At 55.0% G+C, this 22,714-nt stretch overlaps 3 protein-coding genes across 5 annotated transcripts; 1 reads left to right on the plus strand and 2 right to left on the minus strand.

Annotated features, from left to right (window-relative positions):
* The first annotated feature begins 68 nt into the window (after window positions 1-68).
* TRAF3IP3 (TRAF3 interacting protein 3) lies at window positions 69-11,643 on the plus strand. 2 transcript variants are annotated; one of them, XM_071450334.1, is made up of 14 exons: window positions 69-516; window positions 1,320-1,695; window positions 1,816-1,840; window positions 2,070-2,099; window positions 2,328-2,423; window positions 4,820-4,891; window positions 5,148-5,288; window positions 6,544-6,681; window positions 7,146-7,281; window positions 7,993-8,055; window positions 8,134-8,193; window positions 8,724-8,878; window positions 9,841-10,089; window positions 10,808-11,643. In XM_071450334.1, exons 2-14 carry the CDS (start codon window positions 1,349-1,351, stop codon window positions 10,889-10,891), a joined length of 1,596 nt encoding a protein of 531 aa, XP_071306435.1. In that variant the 5' UTR covers window positions 69-516; window positions 1,320-1,348; the 3' UTR covers window positions 10,892-11,643. The 2 variants fall into 2 exon arrangements, with proteins under 2 accessions (XP_071306435.1, XP_071306437.1); XM_071450336.1 differs by lacking the exon at window positions 9,841-10,089 and having other exon boundaries at window positions 71-516.
* A 3-nt stretch (window positions 11,644-11,646) lies between these two features.
* Window positions 11,647-12,776, minus strand: CUNH1orf74 (chromosome unknown C1orf74 homolog). Its single transcript, XM_071450338.1, has one exon. It carries the CDS (start codon window positions 12,728-12,730, stop codon window positions 11,948-11,950), a length of 783 nt encoding a protein of 260 aa, XP_071306439.1. The 5' UTR covers window positions 12,731-12,776; the 3' UTR covers window positions 11,647-11,947.
* A 586-nt stretch (window positions 12,777-13,362) lies between these two features.
* Window positions 13,363-22,013, minus strand: IRF6 (interferon regulatory factor 6). 2 transcript variants are annotated; one of them, XM_071450239.1, is made up of 8 exons: window positions 21,878-22,013; window positions 17,174-17,350; window positions 16,117-16,321; window positions 15,573-15,695; window positions 15,323-15,469; window positions 14,703-15,095; window positions 14,209-14,327; window positions 13,363-13,926 (listed from the first exon to the last, which is right to left on the minus strand). In XM_071450239.1, exons 1-8 carry the CDS (start codon window positions 21,959-21,961, stop codon window positions 13,705-13,707), a joined length of 1,470 nt encoding a protein of 489 aa, XP_071306340.1. In that variant the 5' UTR covers window positions 21,962-22,013; the 3' UTR covers window positions 13,363-13,704. The 2 variants fall into 2 exon arrangements, with proteins under 2 accessions (XP_071306340.1, XP_071306341.1); XM_071450240.1 differs by lacking the exon at window positions 21,878-22,013 and adding an exon at window positions 20,913-21,064.
* Between the last annotated feature and the right edge of the window lie 701 nt (window positions 22,014-22,714).

Consider the following 22,714-nt stretch of genomic DNA (forward strand, 5'->3'; position numbering starts at 1 on the left):
AAACCGACCTCCTCCCGATTTGCATTAACCAAGCTTCCACTTCTCTAAAGACCTTAATGAATTTCTGCCATTCCTGACCTCTCCCCAGCTGCCAAAACACACTTTTTTGTCCTCTTTCCAACCTGCAGGAGGCCTTACAATAATAGCATTACTGTACTTCCCCAAAGCCGCTCAGGGAAACTCCGTCCCCGAGTGCCACCGGCAGCTCCAGCTCGCCCTGAGTGTCACAGAGCAGCACGGGGAGATGCCCCAGGAGATAACGGAGCCGCAGGCTCTGCTTGGGGCCGGGCTGGACCCTCGGGGCTCCTGAGATAAGCCCGACCCCGCTGAGCCAGGCTGCGGGCACAGACAGGAACCGGGGCTCGGCCGCAGCTGCAGCGTTTCCTGTTGCACAGAGAGAGCAGGAGAGCACAGCATGAGCTGCTGGGCATGAGGAGGGCAGCTGGGGCGTGCTCCTGCCCTGTGGCACCCGGCTGGGCACGGCACCCGAGGGGCAGCACGGGAGCCTGGCACCAGGTAAGTGTGCAGCACCCACAGCGCCCGGCTCCAGGGCAGCACCAGGCACCTTTTCCCCCTTTTTTCACCCCAATTTCAGCCTACACAACCTGCACTGGGGAACTGTGACGTGAACCAGCAAGAAGCAGAGGGGTTTTCCTGGTTTCCCTTGAAGCAAGAGGTGTAACAGCTTGGAAAGCAAAGATAGAGGACAGGTTTAATTACAGAGGGTAATTTGGGGTAACAGAAGGAGGAAATAGAGCACTAGCTTGTCAAAAAAGCCTCCAGGGTTTGCTCAGCCCGGGGTGAGTAATGGGCTGTGTTTCATTAAGCTTTATGCTGCTTTTCAGTGCATTTTTGGTGAGCTGAGGCTTTTACAGCCCTGGGACGGGCTGGGCAAGCCAGGGGCAGCACAGGTGGGAGAGGACTGAGCTTTTCCTGGTGGGAAGAGATGGATGAGTGGAGGCTGAACAGAACACACAAAAATGGAGCCAAATGAGTTGAAAAATTATCAGCTTTTGATGCAGTGTCCTGGCTGGGGCTCGTGGGCATCTTCCCCGCCCAGGGACCACCCCAAAAATGCTGCTTGCCTTCAAAGGAGGCCCCTAGAGTAAAAGAAAGCACCAGGAATGAGCTCTGAGCACCCCACAGCTACCACCAGGACAGTGTAAAGAATTACAGAGCAGATTTTATACAAACTAAACAGCATGGAAGTACCCTGGATGTAACTGGCGCTCCAGAAGCACTGCCTGACACCCCACACCCACGAACCCTAGAAGTGGCAGATTTCCACTGATCCCCCGCGTTCTGGGCCGGTTTCACAGGGCAGAGCCCCCGAGGGCACAGGGCCAGCATGCCCAGGAGGGCGGAGAGCTACGAGGAGAGGAGCGAGCGGCGGCAGGAGGCGCGGGAGCGGCGGCGGGGCAGGCTCAATGTCACCCGCTGCAGGGCCAGCGTCACCCCCGGCCGGGGGACACCGGCGCCAGCCGCCAGCCCCCGGCAGGCCGAGTTCCTCCGCAGGAGAAACCTGGCGGCCGAGGCTGGGGACAGCCCGCCGGGACAGCGACGGGCGCCCTCGCCGAAGGAGGACGCCCACAGCCCCGCAGGGGCATCGGCCCCAGCCTGGCCCTTGGCCTCCACGGGGACGCAGACCCTGGGCAGCCGCAGCTCGGCACTGACGGACTCGAGCCAGCAGACGGAGTGAGCAGCTCTGCCCCTCCCCGGCTGTGCCCGGAGCGCTCCCCGCAAAGGCTGCACAGACACGGCGCAGCTGGGGACCCTCCCTGGCTCCTCAGTAACACTGTCTGTTTTCCATTTCAGCTGGGGAATAGCGGTTTTAAATAAGGTAAGCAAAGCACAGGTGATGGAACTCCTGAAAGGTAAACTGCTGGGGAAATATTTCCACTTCTCTGGGAAAACTAACCCAATGGACCCCAGCAGGCTCTCCTTCTCCACCCAAATATAGGCTGTTAATTCACTTTTATTGAAAGATATTTAGTTTTTTGTAGCAAGTTCGTGCCATGTTTATAAACTGAAACAATTCTATTTTTAAACATCTGCCCTTTCCCTTTCAGGAAATGGTGCAGCTCTCCAACTACCTGAAGGTAGGTACCAAACAGTGCCCAGCACCCACTGGGACAGCTGGATTTCATCAAGAATAATACTTATTAAAATTATTAATATTGCTACATGAAGGGGTGTTAAAAGCCCAATTTTAACATGGCCAAAAAAGCCAACAAAGACCTGGAGCCCCAGGCAGGGCCAGCCCTGGGCTGGGGGCTCTGGGCTGTGCCCCCAGCTCTGGCCCCACTGACCGTGTCCCTGTCCCACAGGAGGCCCTGCACCGTGAGCTGCTGCTCAAGCAGAAGATGGTGATTTTACAGGAGCTCCTGTCCACCCTGCTCCAGGCTTCAGAGAAATCCTGGCAGGTACCAGAGAGCTGCAGGATCCCCCGTCACCTCCCCTGGCTCCCCTGCCCCTCTGCTCAGGGAGGGTGGGACAAACAGCACAAAAGGCCCTTTTTAACTTCTATGGGGATGCAAAATTAAGATGATACATTTTATGTAATAGATGAGGCTTTCTTATAGGGTCCTTAAATCAAACAATTCATGCTGTTGTGGCATTTAAAAAAAAAAGTGATTTGAAATTTCTGTTGGGGCAGAGAAGTGAGTGATTGGGTGAGGGGGGACAAAACCTTGTGTTAGACACATCCTGTGGTGAGAAACTTCCGCCTTTGCTCACTCCTCCAATATAACGTGAGCAGGAAAAAACACCCAGCCACAGGCGCAGGAAGTGGCCACGAAACCTCAGAACATCAACAGGTGGGTGCTCCTTGCTGCTCGCTGCCCCTGCTGCAGGACAGGGGAGACTTTGCTGCACACCGCTGTTCCTCAGCCTAAAATCAGCTTTTCATCAACCTAAAAATCAGCTTTTCATTGGCCTAAAATCAGCTTTTCATTGGCCTAAAATCAGCTTTTCATCGGCCTAAAAATGAGCTTTTCATTGGCCTAAAATCAGCTTTTCATTGGCCTAAAAGTCAGCTTTTCAGCAGCCTGACAATCCCCTTGGTGCTGGAGCCAACAGGCAGATGCTGCTGCTGGGAAGGGATTCCATGAGGCAGGTGGGGCTGGCAAAGGGAGGGAGGGATGGAGGGATGGATGATGGATGGATGGATGGATGGATGGATGATGGATGGATGGATGGATGGATGGATGATGGATGGAGGGATGGATGGAGGGATGGATGGATGGATGGATGGATGGATGGATGATGGATGGATGGATGATGGATGGATGGATGGATGATGGATGGATGATGGATGGATGATGGATGGATGGATGGATGGATGATGGATGGATGGATGGATGGATGGATGGATGGATGGATGATGGATGGATGGATGGAGGATGGATGATGGATGATGGATGGAGGATGGATGGATGGATGATGGATGGATGGATGGATGGATGGATGATGGATGGATGGATGGATGATGGATGGATGGATGGATGGATGGATGGATGGATGATGGATGGATGGATGGATGGATGGATGATGGATGGATGGATGGATGGATGGATGGATGGATGGATGATGGATGGATGGATGATGGATGGATGATGGATGGATGGATGGATGGATGATGGATGGATGATGGATGGATGATGGATGGATGGATGGATGATGGATGGATGATGGATGATGGATGGATGGATGGATGGATGATGGATGGATGGATGGATGGATGGATGATGGATGGATGGATGGATGGATGATGGATGGATGGATGATGGATGGATGGATGGATGGAGGATGGATGGATGGATGGATGGATGGATGGATGGATGGATGGATGAGGGATGGATGGATGGATGGATGGATGGATGGATGATGGACGGCACAGCCACATCTGTGCACAGCTGGAACCTGTGCAGACAGCAGAGGAGGAGAGCTGAGGAAAACCAGGCAGAATATTGCACATCTAAAATTGCTTTTCAAAATTCCACCAACGTACTAAGAGCCTTTAGCTCTTTGCACCAACCACTGAACTGGGAAGATGGAGTCTTTGGGACTGTAACTGTGCTTCTGTGCAAATTTAACCAGTGCTGAGACAGCAGGGACTCTGCTTTGGCTTGGCTCTGTCAGCTGTTCCTGCAACACCGAGGAGTTTCTTGTCAGAGTCGTGACTTCAGACGGCAGTGGGCAGAGAGGATATTGGTGTTCTCAGCATTGGTGGTGGGAACCAGCCCACGTGAACTCTTTTCTAGCAATGTTATGTGAATTTGCATGCAGTCTGCTTCCACAAGGCCTGAGCCGCCTGACTAACACCGAGAGGAGCTGATGACAGTGAGGAAAATGAATCATCGCCGTGCCCTCGATCCCCCTGCCCAACTGCAGATGTTGCAACACAGACCCAACCCATTTTCTAAGGAAAACAGGCAGACAGGACTGTTCCAGCAGCTGGAGCTCGAGGCAGGAGCACAGCCAGAGAACAGTGGGGACAGGCAGCAGCTGCATTTCTGCCAAAGCCAGCCAGAATGGCCCAAAATCCCCTCGCTCCTAACTTGTCATGTCACTGCCAGCACCTGCACTCAGTAACCAGAGAAACTGCCTCAGGACAGGTTTTCAATGCACAAAAGTTTCATTTCCCCATATCCCATTTATTCTGAGGCTGGGAAGGTTTATTTGAGCTCTCAGCACTGCAGAGACGTTGATCTGATTTCAGATGAAGGGAGAACACGAATCAGAACACAGCCCAACAAAACATTGGGGGCACATTGTGCAGTTCATGATTTCACATCTCGCTCCAACTGCTTTTCCCCAGGGTCAGCTGAACGAGGACAAACTGAGGTGTAAACTACGGGTGCTGGAAAATCAGCTGCAGGCCTGCAGCCAGGTAATGTCTGATTCACTGACAAACACGGGTGAGGAAAGGCAGGAGAACAAAAACCAAGCCTTGCCACTGGGCCGGGCCTCAGTTTCTTCATCAATTTGATGAGATACCTATCCAAAAAGGACTTTAACTCTTTGCTGAAGCAATGCTTCACAGCACATCAGCAGCAGCATTGGCACACTCTGGGTTTGCTGACACCCAGGTTCAGCAAGGTGGGAATCTGACAGATAAGCACCTCAAGCTCTTTCTTTCTCTAAAGAGTTACTCAAAGGAGTGTGTGAAGAAGATCCTGATTGAGATGGAGGACCAGAAGCAGACCTATGAGCAGAAGGCAAAAGAGGCTCTTCAGAAGATGCTGGAGGAAAAACTCCTAGCAGAGCAGCAGCTGCAGAACTCTCAGGTGAGCAGTATGTCTTACACCTGGCCTGGCTTTAATTCAGCCCAGCTGTGACAAAGAAAACCCCCATGTCAGGGAAAGCTGATGACAGGCTTGCCATTAGCAGCAAAGATAAAAAATTATGAAGTTTTAGGTACTCAGCAAAGCCCAAAGCAGCTTTAGTGCAACCTGTACTCACTCCAAAAGCCGCACATCAGGTTACAGACAGCTCACAGCTGGGGAAATGTACTCGGGTTTGTCAGCTTGAATTGCAAACCCTTCCCTCCCACCATCCCTCTGGGCCATTCCCTGCCCTGCTCACACCAACAGACACCAGGGCACGAGGTCTCCAGAGCTGGTTTTTTCTGCAGTTACTCATTTATATGAAAATAGGTTTTCCCCAAGAGGCAGCAAATTGCTTTGACCCACAGGATAACATATTTGCAGAAAGACAAGTGAGCTTTATCCCGAGTACCACAGGGCGCCTCAAGCCTGCTGGCAGCACAGTGCTCCAGAGGGAGCCCTGACTGCCCTGCTTGGCTCTGTCCATCAGATGGCATCAGCCCCACACGGGTTTCTGTGTGCTGCTGCTGCTGGGGGAGCCAGCGCTGCCCAGCACAGCCCGGCTGGGTCACCAGGGCAGGCTGGCAGCGTCCTCGGGGCCCGGGTCACAGGCACAGCTGGGTCACAGCCACACCTGGGTCACAGGCACAGCTGGGCCACAGGCACCAGGGTCACAGGCACACCTGGGTCACAGGCACACCTGGGTCACACAGACACCAGGGTCACACAGACACCAGGGTCACAGGCACACCTGGGTCACAGGCACCCCTGGGTCACAGGCACAGCTGGGTCACACAGACACCAGGGTCACAGGCACACCTGGGTCACAGGCACAGCTGGGTCACAGCCACACCTGGGTCACACAGACACCAGGGTCACAGCCACACTTGGGTCACAGGCACACCTGGGTCACACAGACACCAGGGTCACACAGACACCAGGGTCACAGGCACAGCTGGGTCACACAGACACCAGGGTCACAGGCACACCTGGGTCACAGGCACAGCTGGGCCACAGGTACAGCTGGGTCACACAGACACCAGGGTCACACAGACACCTGGGTCACAGGCACAGCTGGGTCACAGGCACAGCTGGGTCACAGCCACACCTGGGTCACAGGCACACCTGGGTCACAGGGACACCAGGGTCACACAGACACCAGGGTCACAGGCACACCAGGGTCACAGCCAGCCCTGGGTCCCTCTCTGCTCTCCAGAGAAGCCTGGCGGAGATGCGAGAGGACCTCGCCCTCTGGAAGGAGCAGCATGCCACACTCAAGGCTGAACTGACCCAGGAGACCACGGCACACACCGAGCTCAGGAACAGCTTCCAGGCTTTACAGAGCAAGCTCCAGGTATGTGGGCTCCCTGCAGGAGCACCTTGCTCTGGGATTTTGCTGCTGCCGGGTGCCCAGAGCAGCCGTGGCTGCCCCTGCATCCCAGGGGGGTTGAATCCACATTTGTATGGGGATAGTTTTTCTGAGTCGGGGGTTATTTGGGCGAGTCAAAAGTGTAGTGAAGTTAGGAGGATGCGTAGGGTCGGTATGAATAGGATTATGTTTATTACTCTTCTGTGGGATTAAACCAGATTCTAAGGATTGGAAGTCGACTGTAATTAATGTACTGGAAGAGTAAGATCCTCATCAGTAATAGAGATGTAGAGGAACAATCCTACGGGCCCGGCTGGGCACTGGGGCTGGAGCAGCCTGGGCGGCGGGAGGCGGTGTGGGGGCAGCACGAGGTGAGCTGTGATGCCCTGCCAAGCCGGCCCGCTGTCTGTCTGTCCGTCTGTCTGTCTGTGTCTGTCTGTCCGGCGCAGCGAGCGGACGCGCAGAGCGAGCGGCAGAGCCGGGAGCTGCGGGCGCTGCGGGACGAGCGCACGGAGCTGCTGCAGAGAGCCAGCGCCCTGCGCAGCGACAACGACCGCCAGGCCGGCCTCATCCGCCACATCCGAGGTACCAGGGCTGGAGCTGCGCCCTCCGGGAACCGCCAGGGACCAGGAAAGCGCTCCCGAAGCGTTCCGCAGGGGCAGGGCTCGCAGCAGCGTGCACGCCACGCTCATTCCAGCGCACCGCGCATCTCAGCGTGCCGCCGAGGCTGCTGACTGCCACAGCCCTCCAAAAGTTGTCCTGGCTGGATTAAAGAGTTCAGAGGAGTGATTTTGCTAGAGGAAAGGATGTGATGGGAGCCCTGAAAAGAAATAAAAAGCTAAGATGTGTCCTCAGCTTGGAGCAGGACTTGTCACCCTTGGCAGGGCATCGCCCCCGGTGCTGGGTGGTGAGGGCAGACAGAGGAGCTGGTGGTGCCCTAAAGCAGCACTTCAGACACAGCAAGGAAACTCACACACGTCATTTTGAACTCACATATGGCTATTTTCAAACATAATTAGGGAAGAGAAAGCGGGTTGCAGTTCTAATCTCGTAACGGGTCTTGCATGAGCAGCTTTAAAATAAACCATAAATAACTTGAACACGAGGCACGAGAGAAAAAGCTGCCAAAAAAGAAAGGGCAATAAAGAGCTAAAAATCACATCCCTTCAGAGAAGAAAGTCCAGGGCAGCCAACAACGTCTGCCCCGCTCTAAACATGTGGAGAACAGAAAATACCATCCTTGCATAAATATACACAGAGATTTACACCAACCTTGATCTTCTATCCTTATTTCAGATAAATTGCAAAAAGAACAAGAGCAGAAAGAAACACTGGAGGCAACAATCAGCCATTTGCAGAGTAAGTAACACAGAAATGCACAAAGTTAGAGACGTCCTTTAGTGCTGTAGACAATAATGATGCTTTTTGGGTTCCCAGACGTGATCCACAACCAGAACAACCAACAGAAGAGCCAGGAGGTGATGGTGCAAAGGACAGGTCAGCAAACTTTGTAACCCCCACGTAGCACTCCCTGGCCACAGGAGCACTAGCCCTGACTCTAGGAAAAGGCTGCAGTGTCTAGAATAAAAGGTTATTTTAAAGCTACACAGAATGAATTGTTTTACTAGCTAACATTAAAACATAAGCGTATTTATGATGGCAAGCACTTCAAAAAAATAAATGGATTTCACTGCAAATTTTACTTCAGTGGCTCCGCCATATTTTTTCCAAACAAAACACATTCCAGTTTATAATTGCAATTACAGCTGTACTTGACAAAAAGAAAGCAATAACAAAGGTATTTTAACTCTCCCTCCCCTCCATTTCTGGCAACTGCTTAGAAATATTGCTCTTTAGGTGATGAAATTGTAGCTACAGCAAAGACAGTGATAACAAACTCAGCTTCTGTGTCTTCTGCTTTGTGCATAGCACACAAATATTACCCCTAAAGTGTGCTGAGTAAACAAGAGCTAAAGCCAGCCCAGAGCCTGGAGCTGTTTCTCATCAGAGGCCTGACTCTTTTCTAGACCAGGTTTTCACCACACAGACCCCACCTCTCACTCCTGCCAAGGAAAAACAAAACGTTCTGTCAGAGCAGCCCGAGGAGGAGGAGGAGGGAACAGAAAGTCTGAAGGATGAGATGCAGAAAAGGACATCCCAGCTCACAGCAAAGGAGAACGAGGTGAGGAAGTCACTCAGCAGAAACACCACACACCAAAGCTCCTGCAGGTAGCCCAGGCTTGGTTCCTGTAAGGATTACCTGCCCTAAGTTTTATCCTGATCCCACTCCTGCCCAAACCCCTGATGAGGGCCCTGCACACAGGGAGGAAAAGAAAATGCTTGCAATAATAACAACAATAAAAATAACAGGAAGGCTCTGGTAACAGAAGCAATGCCTGTACAACTGGGCTGCAAAAAACCCAAAAAAACCAAAGCCTTTTACACACACTTTGCCATCAAACCAGCCTTCTGCCAACCAACAGCCCCTCAATTCTTATAGCAGTGTTCAGCCAGCAAGGATCTATTAAAAAGGACTTATTAAAAAAAAATATATAATTTGGTGTAGCAGAGCTGTGAGGCACATAGGAAAAGAGCTGTGCTGTGACTGCTGGCAGCAAAGCAGGCAGGTGTGGGAAGCTGGCAGTGCCCCAGCAGTGACTGTGAGCTGTGCCTGTCCCTGCAGGGACCTGAGGCACCCAGCAGCACACTGCAGTGACTCTGAGCTGTGCCCTGTCCCTGCAGGTATCTGAGGCACCCAGCAGCACACTGCAGTGACTGTGAGCTGTGCCCTGTCCCTGCAGGTACCCAGGGCACCCAGCAGCACACTGCAGTGACTGTGAGCTGTGCCTGTCCCTGCAGGGACCTGAGGCACCCAGCAGCACACTGCAGTGACTCTGAGCTGTGCCCTGTCCCTGCAGGTATCTGAGGCACCCAGCAGCACACTGCAGTGACTGTGAGCTGTGCCTGTGTCTGCAGGGACCCAGGGCACCCAGCAGCACACTGCAGTGACTCTGAGCTGTGCCTGTCCCTGCAGGGACCTGGGGCACCCAGCAGCACACTGCAGTGACTCTGAGCTGTGCCCTGTCCCTGCAGGTACCTGGGGCACACACTGCAGTGACTGTGAGCTGTGCCCTGTCCCTGCAGGTACCCGAGGATGCTCGGCAGAGCCCTGCCCAGCTGCGGGCGAAGCGCTGCAGCCACTGCAGCAGCCCAGCCGCTCTGGGGGCGCACAGAGCCCAGGGGACCCCTCCTGCTGGGAGCCCCTCGCTGTGCTCACAGTGCTCGGAGCTGCGCTCGGAGCTGGAGGCGCTGAGCCAGGAGTACCAGTGGTGCCTGACCCGGCTGCGCCAGTGCCGCGACGAGCTGAACCGCTCCCACGGCAGCCAGGCCCAGGTGGGAGCTCCTGCCCCGGCCCCAGCGCTGCGCACCGGCCTGGGACACGTCCCCTCCTCTGTGCCCTGCGCACCGGCCTGGGACGCGTCCCCTCCTCTGTGCCCTGCGCACCGGCCTGGGACGCGTCCCCTCCTCTGTGCCCTGTGCACTGCCCTGGGACACATCCCCTCCTCTGTGCCCTGTGCACTGCCCTGGGACACATCCCCTCCTCTGTGCCCTGTGCATTGGCCTGGGACACATCCCCTCCTCTGTGCCCTGTGCACCGGCCTGGGACACATCCCCTCCTCTGTGCCCTGTGCACTGCCCTGGGACACATCCCCTCCTCTGTGCCCTGTGCACCGGCCTGGGACACGTCCCCTCCTCTGTGCCCTGTGCACTGCCCTAGGACACGTCCCCTCCTCTGTGCCCTGCACACCAGCCTGGGACACGTCCCCTCCTCTGTGCCCTGTGCACTGCCCTAGGACACGTCCCCTCCTCTGTGCCCTGTGCACTGCCCTGGGACGCGTCCCCTCCTCTGTGCCCTGTGCACTGCCCTGGGACGCGTCCCGTCCTCTGTGCCCTGTGCACTGCCCTGGGACGCGTCCCCTCCTCTGTGCCCTGTGCACTGCCCTGGGACGCGTCCCCTCCTCTGTGCCCTGCAGAGGGCACGTCTGCTGGGACAGCCATGGGAAGTGGCATCCCCCAGCACGCTCCCAGTAACACAAGCTTCTCCTGGCAGAGACAGCGCGGCCCCTGGATCCCTCTCCTGGTGGCAGTGGCAGCAGTGGCCATCGCCGCCTTCCTGGCGACTTACAGGCTGTGAAGGAGCTCCTTGATGACTGACTTCACTGCAGGAACTGACCTCTGCTTCACCAAAAGCAAGCTGACCTCACCTCACCTTCTGCTGTTTTGTGTGTGCACATTGGGTTTGTATCCCAAGCTGGTTTCACTCCAGCCAGCTCCCATGAGCACAGCACATCACCCTGTCCCTCGCTGCTGTGGTTGCTCTGTTCCTGCCAAAGGCTGCCCTGCCCAGCCCCGAGGCACTGAGGGACAAAGCCCCTGTGCTCGCACAGGGTGAGAGGGACAGGGCATCCTGTGCCCGTAGCATCCAGCCTGCCTGGGGTTTATGTCCCCGAGGTCCCCTCCTGTATTTATTGCCCCCCTAAATGGGAGGTACTCGATCCCAGGCTGTCTCTACTTTTACCTGACAAAGGAACCCAGCTCAGGGGGGCTCCTCAGCACAGCCCCCTGACGTGTCCTGAGCAACACTCCCACCTCACACCCACTGCTCTATCCCACTGCTCCAGCCTCCCTTGTGGCCGAGCATCCCCACAGCCACACCTGCTTCCCCATCACTGCCAGCACCACGTGAATTCACCAGAGACAGGGGTTTGAAGTCCCTTTTGCAGCTGCACCGTGCAGGTTTTACAGCAGCACTTGCCCATCATTCATGTGCAGGCTCAGACACAATGACACCACCCCCCATGGAAGTAAATATACCTGAAATATGCACGTAATATACACGTAGTAAACACACACGGAGCCTACAATAAACTTCACTAATTCAAAGCACTGTGGTGTTCCAATCATTTATTAACCTTCAGCTGCCCACTGCAAATGAATACACACTGACTTTGCAGGGTGTGATGTGCAGGCAGGCAGGACTGAGGCAGCAGAGCATCTGGGAGCACACTTGGTTCTTTTTAAAAGAAAATGTACTTGGTTTTGCCACCGGCCTGCAGTGACTGTCACAATTCAGCCTTCAGTGCTCAAGGACCATGAGAGACACAGGGGACAACACGCACAGGGAACTGGATCTTCTGCCTTGGTCCCTGATGCAGTGAGGAAGGCTAAAAAGTCTGAGTACGCTCGTGTTTTACAAGGCCACCGCTGGAAGAGACACGACCTCGCTGGAAATGCAGAGATCTACAAAATCGCTCTGAGCACCGAAAGCCTCCTTGAGCTGCTGGCACCAGGCATCCAGCGCGTCCCTGAGCTGGGCGCACAGGCTCTCGGGGACGCTGAAGGAGCAGATCTGCACCCTGAGCCCATCCTTGATGCGGGGGCAGGAGGCCCGGGCCGTGAACACCCTCAGCGGGGTCAGCGCCAGGCAGTTCTCAGCGCCCTCGGTGAAGGTGTACACGGCGGGGTAGCCCAGCAGCAGCCCGGCCACGGTGCACAGGTTCCAGCCGCTGGGGACGACCTCGCTGGCGGTCACGGGCTCGGCTCCGGCGGCCTCGGCGTCCCGCAGGTGGCCCAGGAGGGCGGCGAGGTGGCGGCGCACGGCCTGGGCCTCGCCGGGGCTGCAGAGCGCCGGGCCCCGCCGCGCCGCCGACACATCCACGAGCGGCACGGGCCGGTCCCGGGCCAGCCCCGGCCGCAGCACCAGCGCCGAGCCGCCCATGGCCAGCACGTGCAGGCGCTCCGCGGCCAGCCCGGCCTCCCGCAGCCGGCCCAGGTAGCGCCGCAGCTCGGCCGGGCCCGCGGGGCCGCAGTCCCACAGCAGCGCCGGCTTCAGCCCCGCCGCCACCGCCAGCACCTCCCCGGCCGCCTGCAGCGCCCGGGCCGCGGGCAGCCGCCGCCTCCGGCCGGGCCCCTGCGCCTCCCGGGCCGCCGCCACCAGCAGCGGCACCGGCAGCGCCCCGGGGCCCGGCGCCATCAGCGGAACCCGCCGCGGTTCCGGGGCGGGCCCGAGATCGGCCCGGCCCCGGCGGGGCCGCCTCCTGCGGGGCGGGACCGCCGCGACACGGCCTGGGGAGGGACCGGGAGAAGGGCCGGGGCAGGCCTGGGCTGCGCCATGGCCGGGGGAAGGACCAGGAGAAGGGCTGGGAGCCGGGCGGGGACAGTGGCACAGCCCGGGGAAGGACCGGGAAAAGGGCCGGGGCTGTGCCATGGCCGGGGAAAGGACCGGGAAAAGGGCTGGGAGCCGGGCCGGGGCCCAAAGCAGGGCACAGGGACAGCGCCCGCAGTCCGGGCACAAAGCAGGGCACAGGGACAATGCCCAAAGCCCGGGCACAAAGCAGGCACTGCAGGGACAGCACCAAACCATGCCAGGAGCTGCTGACAGCTCTGTACCATCACTGAGTGCTCAGGGTTGTACAGATCTGAACAATCAGCCCCCAGCAGACTAGAGAACCTCCGGAGATTGTTTCCAACCCCATTCTGTTATGTATGCATGTACAATGCCTGTGGCCAGGCATCCCTGTAACCCCCCCTCCCCACTAAAAGGAATATCAGCCTTCGAGGTTGCTGTTACAGCCCCATTAAAGAGAAAAAAATGAGACAAGGTCATATTGTCCAGGCAGATTTAATAGAGCACAGATTATTTTCTTTCTCCCCTTCCAATGATCAAGTGTTTATATACATTGTATTATAGCAGATTAAAAAATATTACAGAATTGATATCTGATGTATACAGAGGAGTCGTTTAAGCAAACAGCTGAAAAGGGTGAAGGAGTTAGAAGCATTCCTGTAATCCCCTCTGTTTTGAGCCACTTCCAAAACAAAAGCACCACAAAAATTGCTGAAATTGTAGATGATGACGAGATTTACAGATGTTATTCATTCAGGCTGAGGCAAGGCACAGGTTAAGAAGCACTCCTGCATATGTACAAGGCCAGAAGCCAGGGTGGGTCACTGTGCTGGGAGGGGCTGTGCCATGTGCATGGCCGGGGCCTGCATGGGCCAGCCCTCCTGGTGGTTCTGCAGCAGGCGGTAGAGCTGCTTCAGGTGTGCCACGATGTTGTCCTTGATGTCGGGCGTGGAGATCTGCAGCCGCACGCTGCCGCTGTCGAAGGAGCGCGTGAAGTCCCCGGAGAACATCTCGTAGATCATCCGTGCCACAACGGGGATGACCTGGTGAAAAAGTCCCTTTTTTAGCCTGAAGGCATGTGGAATATCCCTGCTGCTCTGCAGGAGCCCCTGTCCTGGATGCAGAGATGGTTTCCACAATGCCCTAAAATGCACTCACACACCAATGCTATTCAGCACTGTCACATTTGTATTTGCTCTCCCAAACCACCAGTCACTGGAGTTTCCCTGGTGTCAGGAGCCACAGCAGAAAGTAACAGGTCTCAGTATCCATGGGAATTGATCCCAAACCAAACAAGGCTGGCACACGTCACCCCAGTGCCCTACCTGCACCACGATCAGCTTCCTCTCCCTGGGTTTTCCATCGGGCCACTCTTCTCCAAAGCAGAAGTAGATCTCGTATGGTGGCTGTTTCTCAATTTGTCCCTTCTGATGGGCAATCAGCTCTAGGAGGAAAAGCAGAGAACTGCAGGGTTGTCCTCTTTAGGCTGGAAACACCCATGACATCCCACCTCATTGCATCACCCCGATCTTACCTGCACAGTCCTCTGCCACCTCTCACACAGTTACAGCTCACCCCTTGCACGTGAAGTGCTTTCTTTAAAAGCAAGGCCTCTGATGTCTCTCAGGGCATTAAATGAGTGTACAGTGCCCTTCTCCTGCCACACACCCGCTCCAAGCTGCCCTGAAGTCAGGGGAGCAGTGGCCCTGACCCGCTGTCCACGCCTGGTGCACCCAGGCAGAGCCCAGTGCAGCCCACCCTTTCCAACAGTGCCGTGCCCAGTGTCCAAAGCTGCTCTCCAGAAGCAGAAGGCACCTACCGCTTAGGAAGGTTTCCAGACAGAAGAGCTTGACCTTCTTTTGCCTCTCAATGAGGTTTGGGGTGGTGGAGGAGGGGGCACAGGGCCCAGACCAGTACACCTTGCACTGGCAGAGGCGCACGGCGTAGATAGCGTGGCCACTGACCTCCAGGATCAGTCCCCTGTCCATAACATCCAGCAGCCGGCTCGTGAAGATCTTCTGCCTTTCGTTGGTGATCTGCTCCGTCCCTGGGAACTTGACCTGCTCCAAACTGATGGGCCCAAAGAGCTCCTCCTGGTCTGGCATAGGGCCCAGCTCCCCGTAGAAAAGTCTGCAGCCCTGAGGGTTGCTCACGGTCGTTGTGGGCCCAGTCTCCTTTCCTCGATATTCAAACTTGATTTCTAGGTCTGTCACTGAGAGAGAAACCATCAGTGTGCCTTTTCCTGGAGCAGCAGCACAGAGACACCACACAAGCCCCGCTGCCCTCACAGGGATGTTTAAACCACACACAGTTCTATTTAAACTGCACAAGTTCTCGTCACTCACTCACAAACAGCCACAGGAAAAAAGGCAAAACACTATTTTCTGTGGGGTTTTAAAGCACAAAAGCAGAAGCACTGTTACAAGCCCACGCACGTACTTGGCAGGGAGCTGATCCAGAGCTCAGGGCTGCTGAAGAAGTCGTGCTGCAGCGCCGTTGGGGGCATTTCCATATCCAGAGGTTCATTCTTTGGCCACACAGTTTCAGGGCTGCAGTTTTCTGCACTGGCTGGAGCCATCGGAGAATCTACAAAAAGACAACAGCTCCTCAATAAATCAAGATTTTACTTCAAGCATGGAGCAACTTACAAACAAATACCTTCACTAATACATCAGTCTGTACCACCAACCATTGATATTAAGAAATGGAAACGTCTCTTGAATTGGGACATGCTGAGATTGATTCAATTCTTCCTCCTCTTCATCATCAAGATCATTATCCTTTTCATCCCACGGAGCTGAGCCAGTGGAACCTGCAAACAAGCACATTCTTGTGGGTGGATGATCAGCATGAAACACTGGGAAAAGATCATCTTCATGTTTGATATTATTTTGTGTGTTTTTCAAATTTCAGGACAAAAGGATAAATCTGATCCATACAACATGCTAATTTCAGTTTAATATATAATTCTAGAAAGTGAAGGTTAAGTATTGATGAGGTAAGACACAGTATTGCCAATATTAGACTGTTTAGCAGGAAAACCTACAACTGTGTGCAGCTTTTTTAATTTCAGGACTAAAGGATGGTTTAAAGTCCTTGTAGTTTAAGTACAGGCTTCACCTGGGAGCTGCTCCTGCTGCACAAGGGCAGCTACAGAGTTAATGCAGAGAGAGAAGGAGCTCCCTTGGAGCAGTGCCTGCCCAGGAGCCAGCCCGTGTCAGCAAGGCCCTCACCTGGATTAATGATTGATCCCTGGGACTGAGGGATGTCACACACTTCATAAATTTTTATTGGGTTCATGGGCACCTCCTTGGTGCCATCGTACATCAAATTAAACTCCCGGCTCTTGTTAAGTGCACATCGGAGCTGGGCTTTCCACTTTGCAGGGTCTGGCTCGTCCACTCCTTCCTGGTACTTTCCCGTTTCCACGGCCCATGCCTGGGGACAAAGTACAGCCAGCTCAGTCCAGCCCTCTCCACAGAGCAGCATTTATCAGAAACCAAACCTCCAAACAAATCCACCGTAAAATCCTTCTCTTGCACAAGTCTTAGGCAGAGCTCTCGTGATAACAAAAAAGGAAATTCCCACTTTAATAGTTTTTCTCTTAAAAGAAAGTGGGATAAAAAAAAATATGTAAATCCAAATTCCAAAAGAATGTTCACAGTTCTGGGTTAGAGGTTTTGTGGGTCTCAGATTGAACACCAGAAGTCATTTTTGACAGGGAGCCCGTGCAGAAGGAATGGACTCGGTTAAAATGGAGTGGAAGGACAGCCACAGACATCCGGCTGGCCTCTCCCTCTCCCACCCCAAAATCTGATCATTGGTCCAAGATGCCTCCAAGACAAAGGTCAGAAATTCCTCAAAGGAGTGCAGGGAGTTACAGTGAATCCCTTGGGATAAGAATATTAGAGAGAGCAGCGATGAGTGCTTGTGATGAGCTTGTGGTGGACCTCTTAAGGCTTATGTAACAGCATTTCATGGTTTGCTGCCAAGGACAAGCCAGTGACCACATCCCAGCCTGAGCAGATGAAGCCAACAGCAGTCATCTTCCAGAGACCAAGGATCACACAGCAGCCTGCCTTTGGTGGTGGGAAAGGGTTAAAGAACTCAACACCATCGCAGGCAGTGCCAAGCTTGGCATCCAGGTGCACAAAGTGGCTTTTCTGAGGTCAGATAAATAAAATGTGCCTGCAAACAGCTCCCGAGCCGCCTGTCCAGCTCCCGGGCCAACAATCCAGCCCTTTGTGTGCGTTCCAGAGCTGTGGGATGGCCAAGCTCGCCCCGCCTCACCTTGAAGATGGTGTTCTCCTCCTCGTGCTGGGGGCTGTGCCGGGTCGCGTGCTTCCAGGGGATCTGGAAGCGCTTGGCCTCGCGGTTCAGCCAGATCAGCCCAGGGTACATCCCGCTGTCCACCTGGGCCACCAGCCACGGCTTCAGCCGCACCCTGCGCGGGTGGAGGGCCATGCTCTGCGAGGGGGACAGCAGAGCCACTGCTGGAGGTTATTTGAGCCTCACTGGCTTCAAAGAAACGGAGTTCACGTAACGAGAAAGGGCCCTGTGCTGTGTAAGTGCTGCTGTTTTTATGGTGCTCACCCTGAGAGCACCAATTCAGGTTCAGCTGGGTGACTCCTCTGCCAGGGAGAGTCACACACACCTCCCCGAGGGGGCCCAGAGCTGTCACAGGGACAGCAGCTCACATTCAGTGTTCCAGGGCATTATTTGTGCTCCACGAGCACATGGAGTGCGAGCTCTGAGCAGAGCTGGGCTGTGAACCCTGAGCAGGAGATAAAGGCACCAACAAGCCACAGCAAGAACAGGCAGCAGAGTTTCCAAAGCCTCCACATACACCTTGGAGAAGGGGCTGATCTGATCTCTGCTCCTGCAGTCCTGTCAGACTCTCAGCAAGGAGGAGAAAGGCTCCCCACAACTGGGAGGCTTTAACTGAGGCACAGGGGCTGTTCTACCACAGCCATAGACTCTCAAAGTCATTTTATGACTTTTCCATGAATGCCCTGAATGCAGCATAATCACTGGCAAACAGCAGTGACCTGTAATAACCAGGATGTTTATCCAGAAGGACATGAACTGCAGGTCTGCCTGCACTGCTGCTAAAAATCGACTGCTGTTTACTTAATGTTTTTCTTAAGTAGCCCTGTGCTGCTCATACAATTGCAGCCAGCCAACAATATTTTCCTTGTGTAGAACAAAGCCAAACAAACAAAACTAACGTGTGTCCCTCTCAAAGAAGAGGCAACATTCAGTATCTGTAGATTTTGGGAGGGGATTTCTGCGCTACGTGTGTGCTCAGAGGGTGCATCTCCCATATTCCTTTGTAAATCCCGAAACAGAGGTGAGAAATTACAAATATTCCCATTAATAAAGCAGTTACAGGACATGTAAAACCTTTGCCATGAGCCCTGAATATTGCTGGAGGAATTGCAAAATGTGTCTGGTAGCAGAGATGGAGAAGATTAAAAAAAAATCCTATCCAAGAACTAGTCCAGGAACAGGTTTTATTTGTTCAAATACCTGCAGATCCCATTCAGAGGCAAGCGCTCACACAAAATTAATCCAAACACAACTCAGTTTATCTGTTTATCTTTTCTGCAAAGAAAATGTTCGGCTTCAACTGCAAACCATTTTTAAATAATAGTTTGAAAATGTGTGGGCACATTACCAGACTGTTTCCCAGGAGCTGCAAAGGATCAGGAAGCAATCATCAAAATTATTTTAGTGTTCCTGAAACTCTGCTGTGTAGTTCTCCATGTTGAAAATGCCGTCAGAATTAAACCTTCAGAAGCATGCTTGCAAAGACACAGAGTCCAGGTTAACCCTGGACTTGGAATTGAGACCAAAATCAGATACTGATTCCTCTTGAAAAGGAAAAAAAAGTGACATTTTGAACAATCCTTAGCGCTGCTTCTTTCCACCATTTCTTTTAACGTTACACCTCACTTAACGTTAGAAGCAGTCCCTGCTAATAACATGTGCTGTGCACACACCTTTGCAAGACACGGAGTAAATTCAAATCCCCAGAACAGGAGAGATTTGTGCCTCTGTCCCCGCAGAGGAGGCGGGTGACAAGGTGGGTGCTGGCAGGGATTGTCCCCAGGCCCGCAGACAGCGTCTGCCAGCACTCAGGACTACAATGCTTTATGACCTTTTATCACCAATGACTTGTTGACACAATAACCGAGAGCAAATCAACTTGAATCCCATTGCTGGGCTCAGACGGTGAGTCAGCCTCTCCCAGCCTTCAACTTCGATCCAGTGGGTTCCACTAATGCCAGACACCTGGGAATGCTGGGCACATCCACAGTGGGTTCCACTAATGCCAGGCACCTGGGAATGCTGGGCACATCCATGGTGGGTTCCACTAATGCCAGACACCTGGGAATGCTGGGCACATCCATGGTGGGTTCCACTAATGCCAGGCACCTGGGGAGTGGCTGGGCACATCCATGGTGGGTTCCACTAATGCCAGACACCTGGAGAATGCTGGGCACATCCACAGTGGGTTCCACTAATGCCAGACACCTGGGAATGCTGGGCACATCCACAGTGGGTTCCACTAATGCCAGACACCTGGGGGATGGCTGGGCACATCCACTGTGGGTTCCACTAACGCCAGGCACCTGGGAATGCTGGGCACATCCATGGTGGGTTCCACTAATGCCAGACACCTGGGAATGCTGGGCACACTCACAGTGGGTTCCACTAATGCCAGACACCTGGGAATTGGCTGGGGACATTCACGGCTCTGCCAAGGCAGAGGCTCCTCAGTGCACAAACCCAGGGGCTGTCCAGCTCCCTTTATTCCCACTCAATCTGGGTGCTGGGTAGGGATAATTAGCACATCCCTGTGCTGCTAATGCAGCTCTGGTCAGTGAGGTAATTACTGCCTGTACCCTAATGATTAGTATTTCTCCTTGGAGACATTCGGCCCAACAAGAGCCACTCCAAGTCAGGAAGGAGCAGACAGCCTGCAGGCACTCCCCGGAGGGCTGCAGAGGAGTGACCAAGGTCAGGGACAGCCCTGGTCAGCTGTGGTGACACTCGGGGCCCTGGTGAGGTCCCAGACAGTTCAACAGCCCACAGAGCACCAGGAAAACCATCCTGAAGCTCAACTCAGCTCTGCTGCGCGGATGCTTTCGCTCCTCGCCTGCAGATCCAAATATACTCAGTGTTCCTGCTCCACCTCATCCATTAAAACCTCTGAAGATGGAAGGGTCTTCTCGGGGTTCACTCTTGCGAACCCCCAGACCCCTCTCCTTGCTCGTTACCTTTACTTGACTGCATTATCCTGGATTTCATGGACCTGTATTCACTTTTTCAAAGGCAAACCTTCCCGCAGAGAAACAGGCTGAATTGCCATCCGATGCTGAATCACCTCCCTGCACCGGGAACCTGGGGCTCCCGCATTTCACAGCTCCGTACATCTCCTGCCTCCCGCCCCCCTGCTGTCCCCAGCACACCCGAACACGATCAACTCTTTGATTCCCAGTTTGCACACGCCAATCTGGTCACCTCAGCCCCCGCCATAGCCGGGCAGCCCCTGAAATTGGAAGGGGCGCGAGTTGTAACACAAAGCGTGGGGATTTGGGGTGTAACAGCTGCGATCCGACCACTACAGGGGGTGGGGGGAACACACCAGCCTTGCCCTAACTTTAGGCCTCGCTTTACAGCCATAGGAAGGCGTAGCCCGGGGCGAGCCCGGCGCTGCCCGCGGAGCCGGGGGCAAGGAGCGCTGAACTGGCGTTCGCAGCGGGCTCTGCCCTCCCGGCTGCGCCCGGGCCCGCACGGCGCCCCCGCACCGCCGCCCTCGCCCCGGGGCCGGGCGCTGCAGCCTGCGGAGCCCGCACGGAGCCCCGCGGTGCCCGAGCCCCGCACCGAGCCCCGCTCCGGCCCCGCTCCGAGCCCCGCACCGGCCCCGCTCCGCCCGCAGCCCCACGCGGGACGGGGCCGCGCCCGGCGGCTCCTGGGCCGAGCAGCTCCGGAGCCGGTACCGCCCGATCCCCGCACGGCTCACCCCGTCCGTCTGTGCGTCCGTCAGTCCGTCCGTCCGTGCGGCTGGGGCGGGTCCGTCCCGCGGGGGCTCGGGGCCGCCCCGCGGGGCCCGCGCGTGGGGCAGCGGCGCTCGGGCAGCGGCAGCCGCGCTCGCCCAGCGCCCGCCCCGCCTCACCTGGCCCGGCCCTCACCTGGCCCCGCCTCACCTGGCCCGGCCCGGCCCTCACCTGCCCCGCCTCTCACCTGCCCAGGTGCGCTCCGCGCAGCCGCACCGCCCGCACCGCCCCGCGCCGCTCCCGCAGATGCCCCCGAACCCCGCTCGGGGACAAGTGGAGCTCCCCGCACCCCCGCCCTTCTGCCACGGCCCTTTTCCTGTCAAACGGAATATTTAGGAAACTTCCAAACGGGATTATTTTTCCCCCCTGGTAAATGGAGTGTTTAGGAAAGGAAGTTTGCTTTTAAGCGGAGTATCTTTGCCTTTTAAATGAAATATATTGGGAAGAAAGCTTTAGGTTCCTGGGCTTTTTCGCAGTTCAAAGCATACTCAGCTGAGTGGTGGAATCACGGCATGATGAAGGCTGGAAAAGACCTCGAAGATCATCGAGTCCAAACATTAAAACATTAACCCAGCGCTGCTGGGTCCACCCCCAGAGCGTGGCCCTCGGCACCACATCCGCAGGGTTCTGAGCACTTCCAGGGCCACTGGCTCCCTGCTTCCCCGGGCAGCCTGCTCCAATGCCTGTCCATCCATTCTGTGAAGAAATTCTCCCAAATATCCAATCTAAACCTCCCCTACCACAACCTGAGTACGTTTGCTCTTCTCCTACGTCCATCCATCTGTATAAATCCATATCCAGGCAATGATGAGGCCAAACCATAAACTGAGCTCTGATTAAAGCCACAGGCACACAGTTTTTTCTCTGAAAAGCATAAAAACTAAAAACCTCCCTCTTCCCTGGCGCCATCCCCGCTCTGGGTCACACCTACCCCTGGGAAGGGGCTCAGCAGCTTCTCCCTGGTCCCTCTGCAGGCTCCTGCCCTCCAGCCTCGCGTCTTATTTATTTTCCTCATAGGTGGAGAACCGTGACTCAGTGGTGAATCTTGGTTTCAAGGATCATACAGTGCTTCACCTTTCAGTTTCAATGAACCAGAAAAAAAAATGGGAATTTCCTTTCTCACCCTGAACACTGTGGAAAATACTGAGCCCTGGCTTTGGGAAGGCTGACTTACACCCACAGCTCAGTCCTGGGCCAAGAGGCTGGAACTGGACGCAATCTTGGAGATATTCACACACAGAGACAAAACAATTCACTGTTTTTCTGGGCAAGTTTGCCTTGCTGGATAGCGAGTGCAAGGTAAATATTTCAGGCTTCATTCAGCGTGGAATTCCACTCAGAGGAAACATGCAGGAGTTTGTCAGCACATAAGAAAATCTTCCTGGCAATAAGCAGAGTACCAGATGTGACACTCAGAGCTCTCTGTGCTGGGTGAGAGGGGTTCCCTCAGTGGTACCTGACCAGTCCTGATGTGTAAATCAGGGGACAGCAGCTCCTGGAGTAAAACACCCCTGTTATTCCTGCTGTGTAAAGCATGCAGTGGTAGGACAGTTTTGGGAGCAGCCAGGAAGAGGCACAGGCAGATATTGGGCTGAACTCCAGGGCAAGCTCTGCAGCATCTTTGATCTCTCCTCAGCCAGGCCAGCACAAAAGTTCCTGCATTCCTGCTGTCCACACCTCTGTCCCACAGGGAAAAGGGCAGGATGCTCTGGGCTGGCTGTGCTTGTGGGGGCTGCTGGGCAGGGGGACACCAGGGCAGGGCTGGCAG

Source organism: Agelaius tricolor, unplaced genomic scaffold (assembly GCF_023055355.1).
Source record: "Agelaius tricolor isolate 1412-34295 unplaced genomic scaffold, bAgeTri1.0.p SCAF_30, whole genome shotgun sequence".
Lineage (NCBI taxonomy): Eukaryota > Metazoa > Chordata > Aves > Passeriformes > Icteridae > Agelaius > Agelaius tricolor.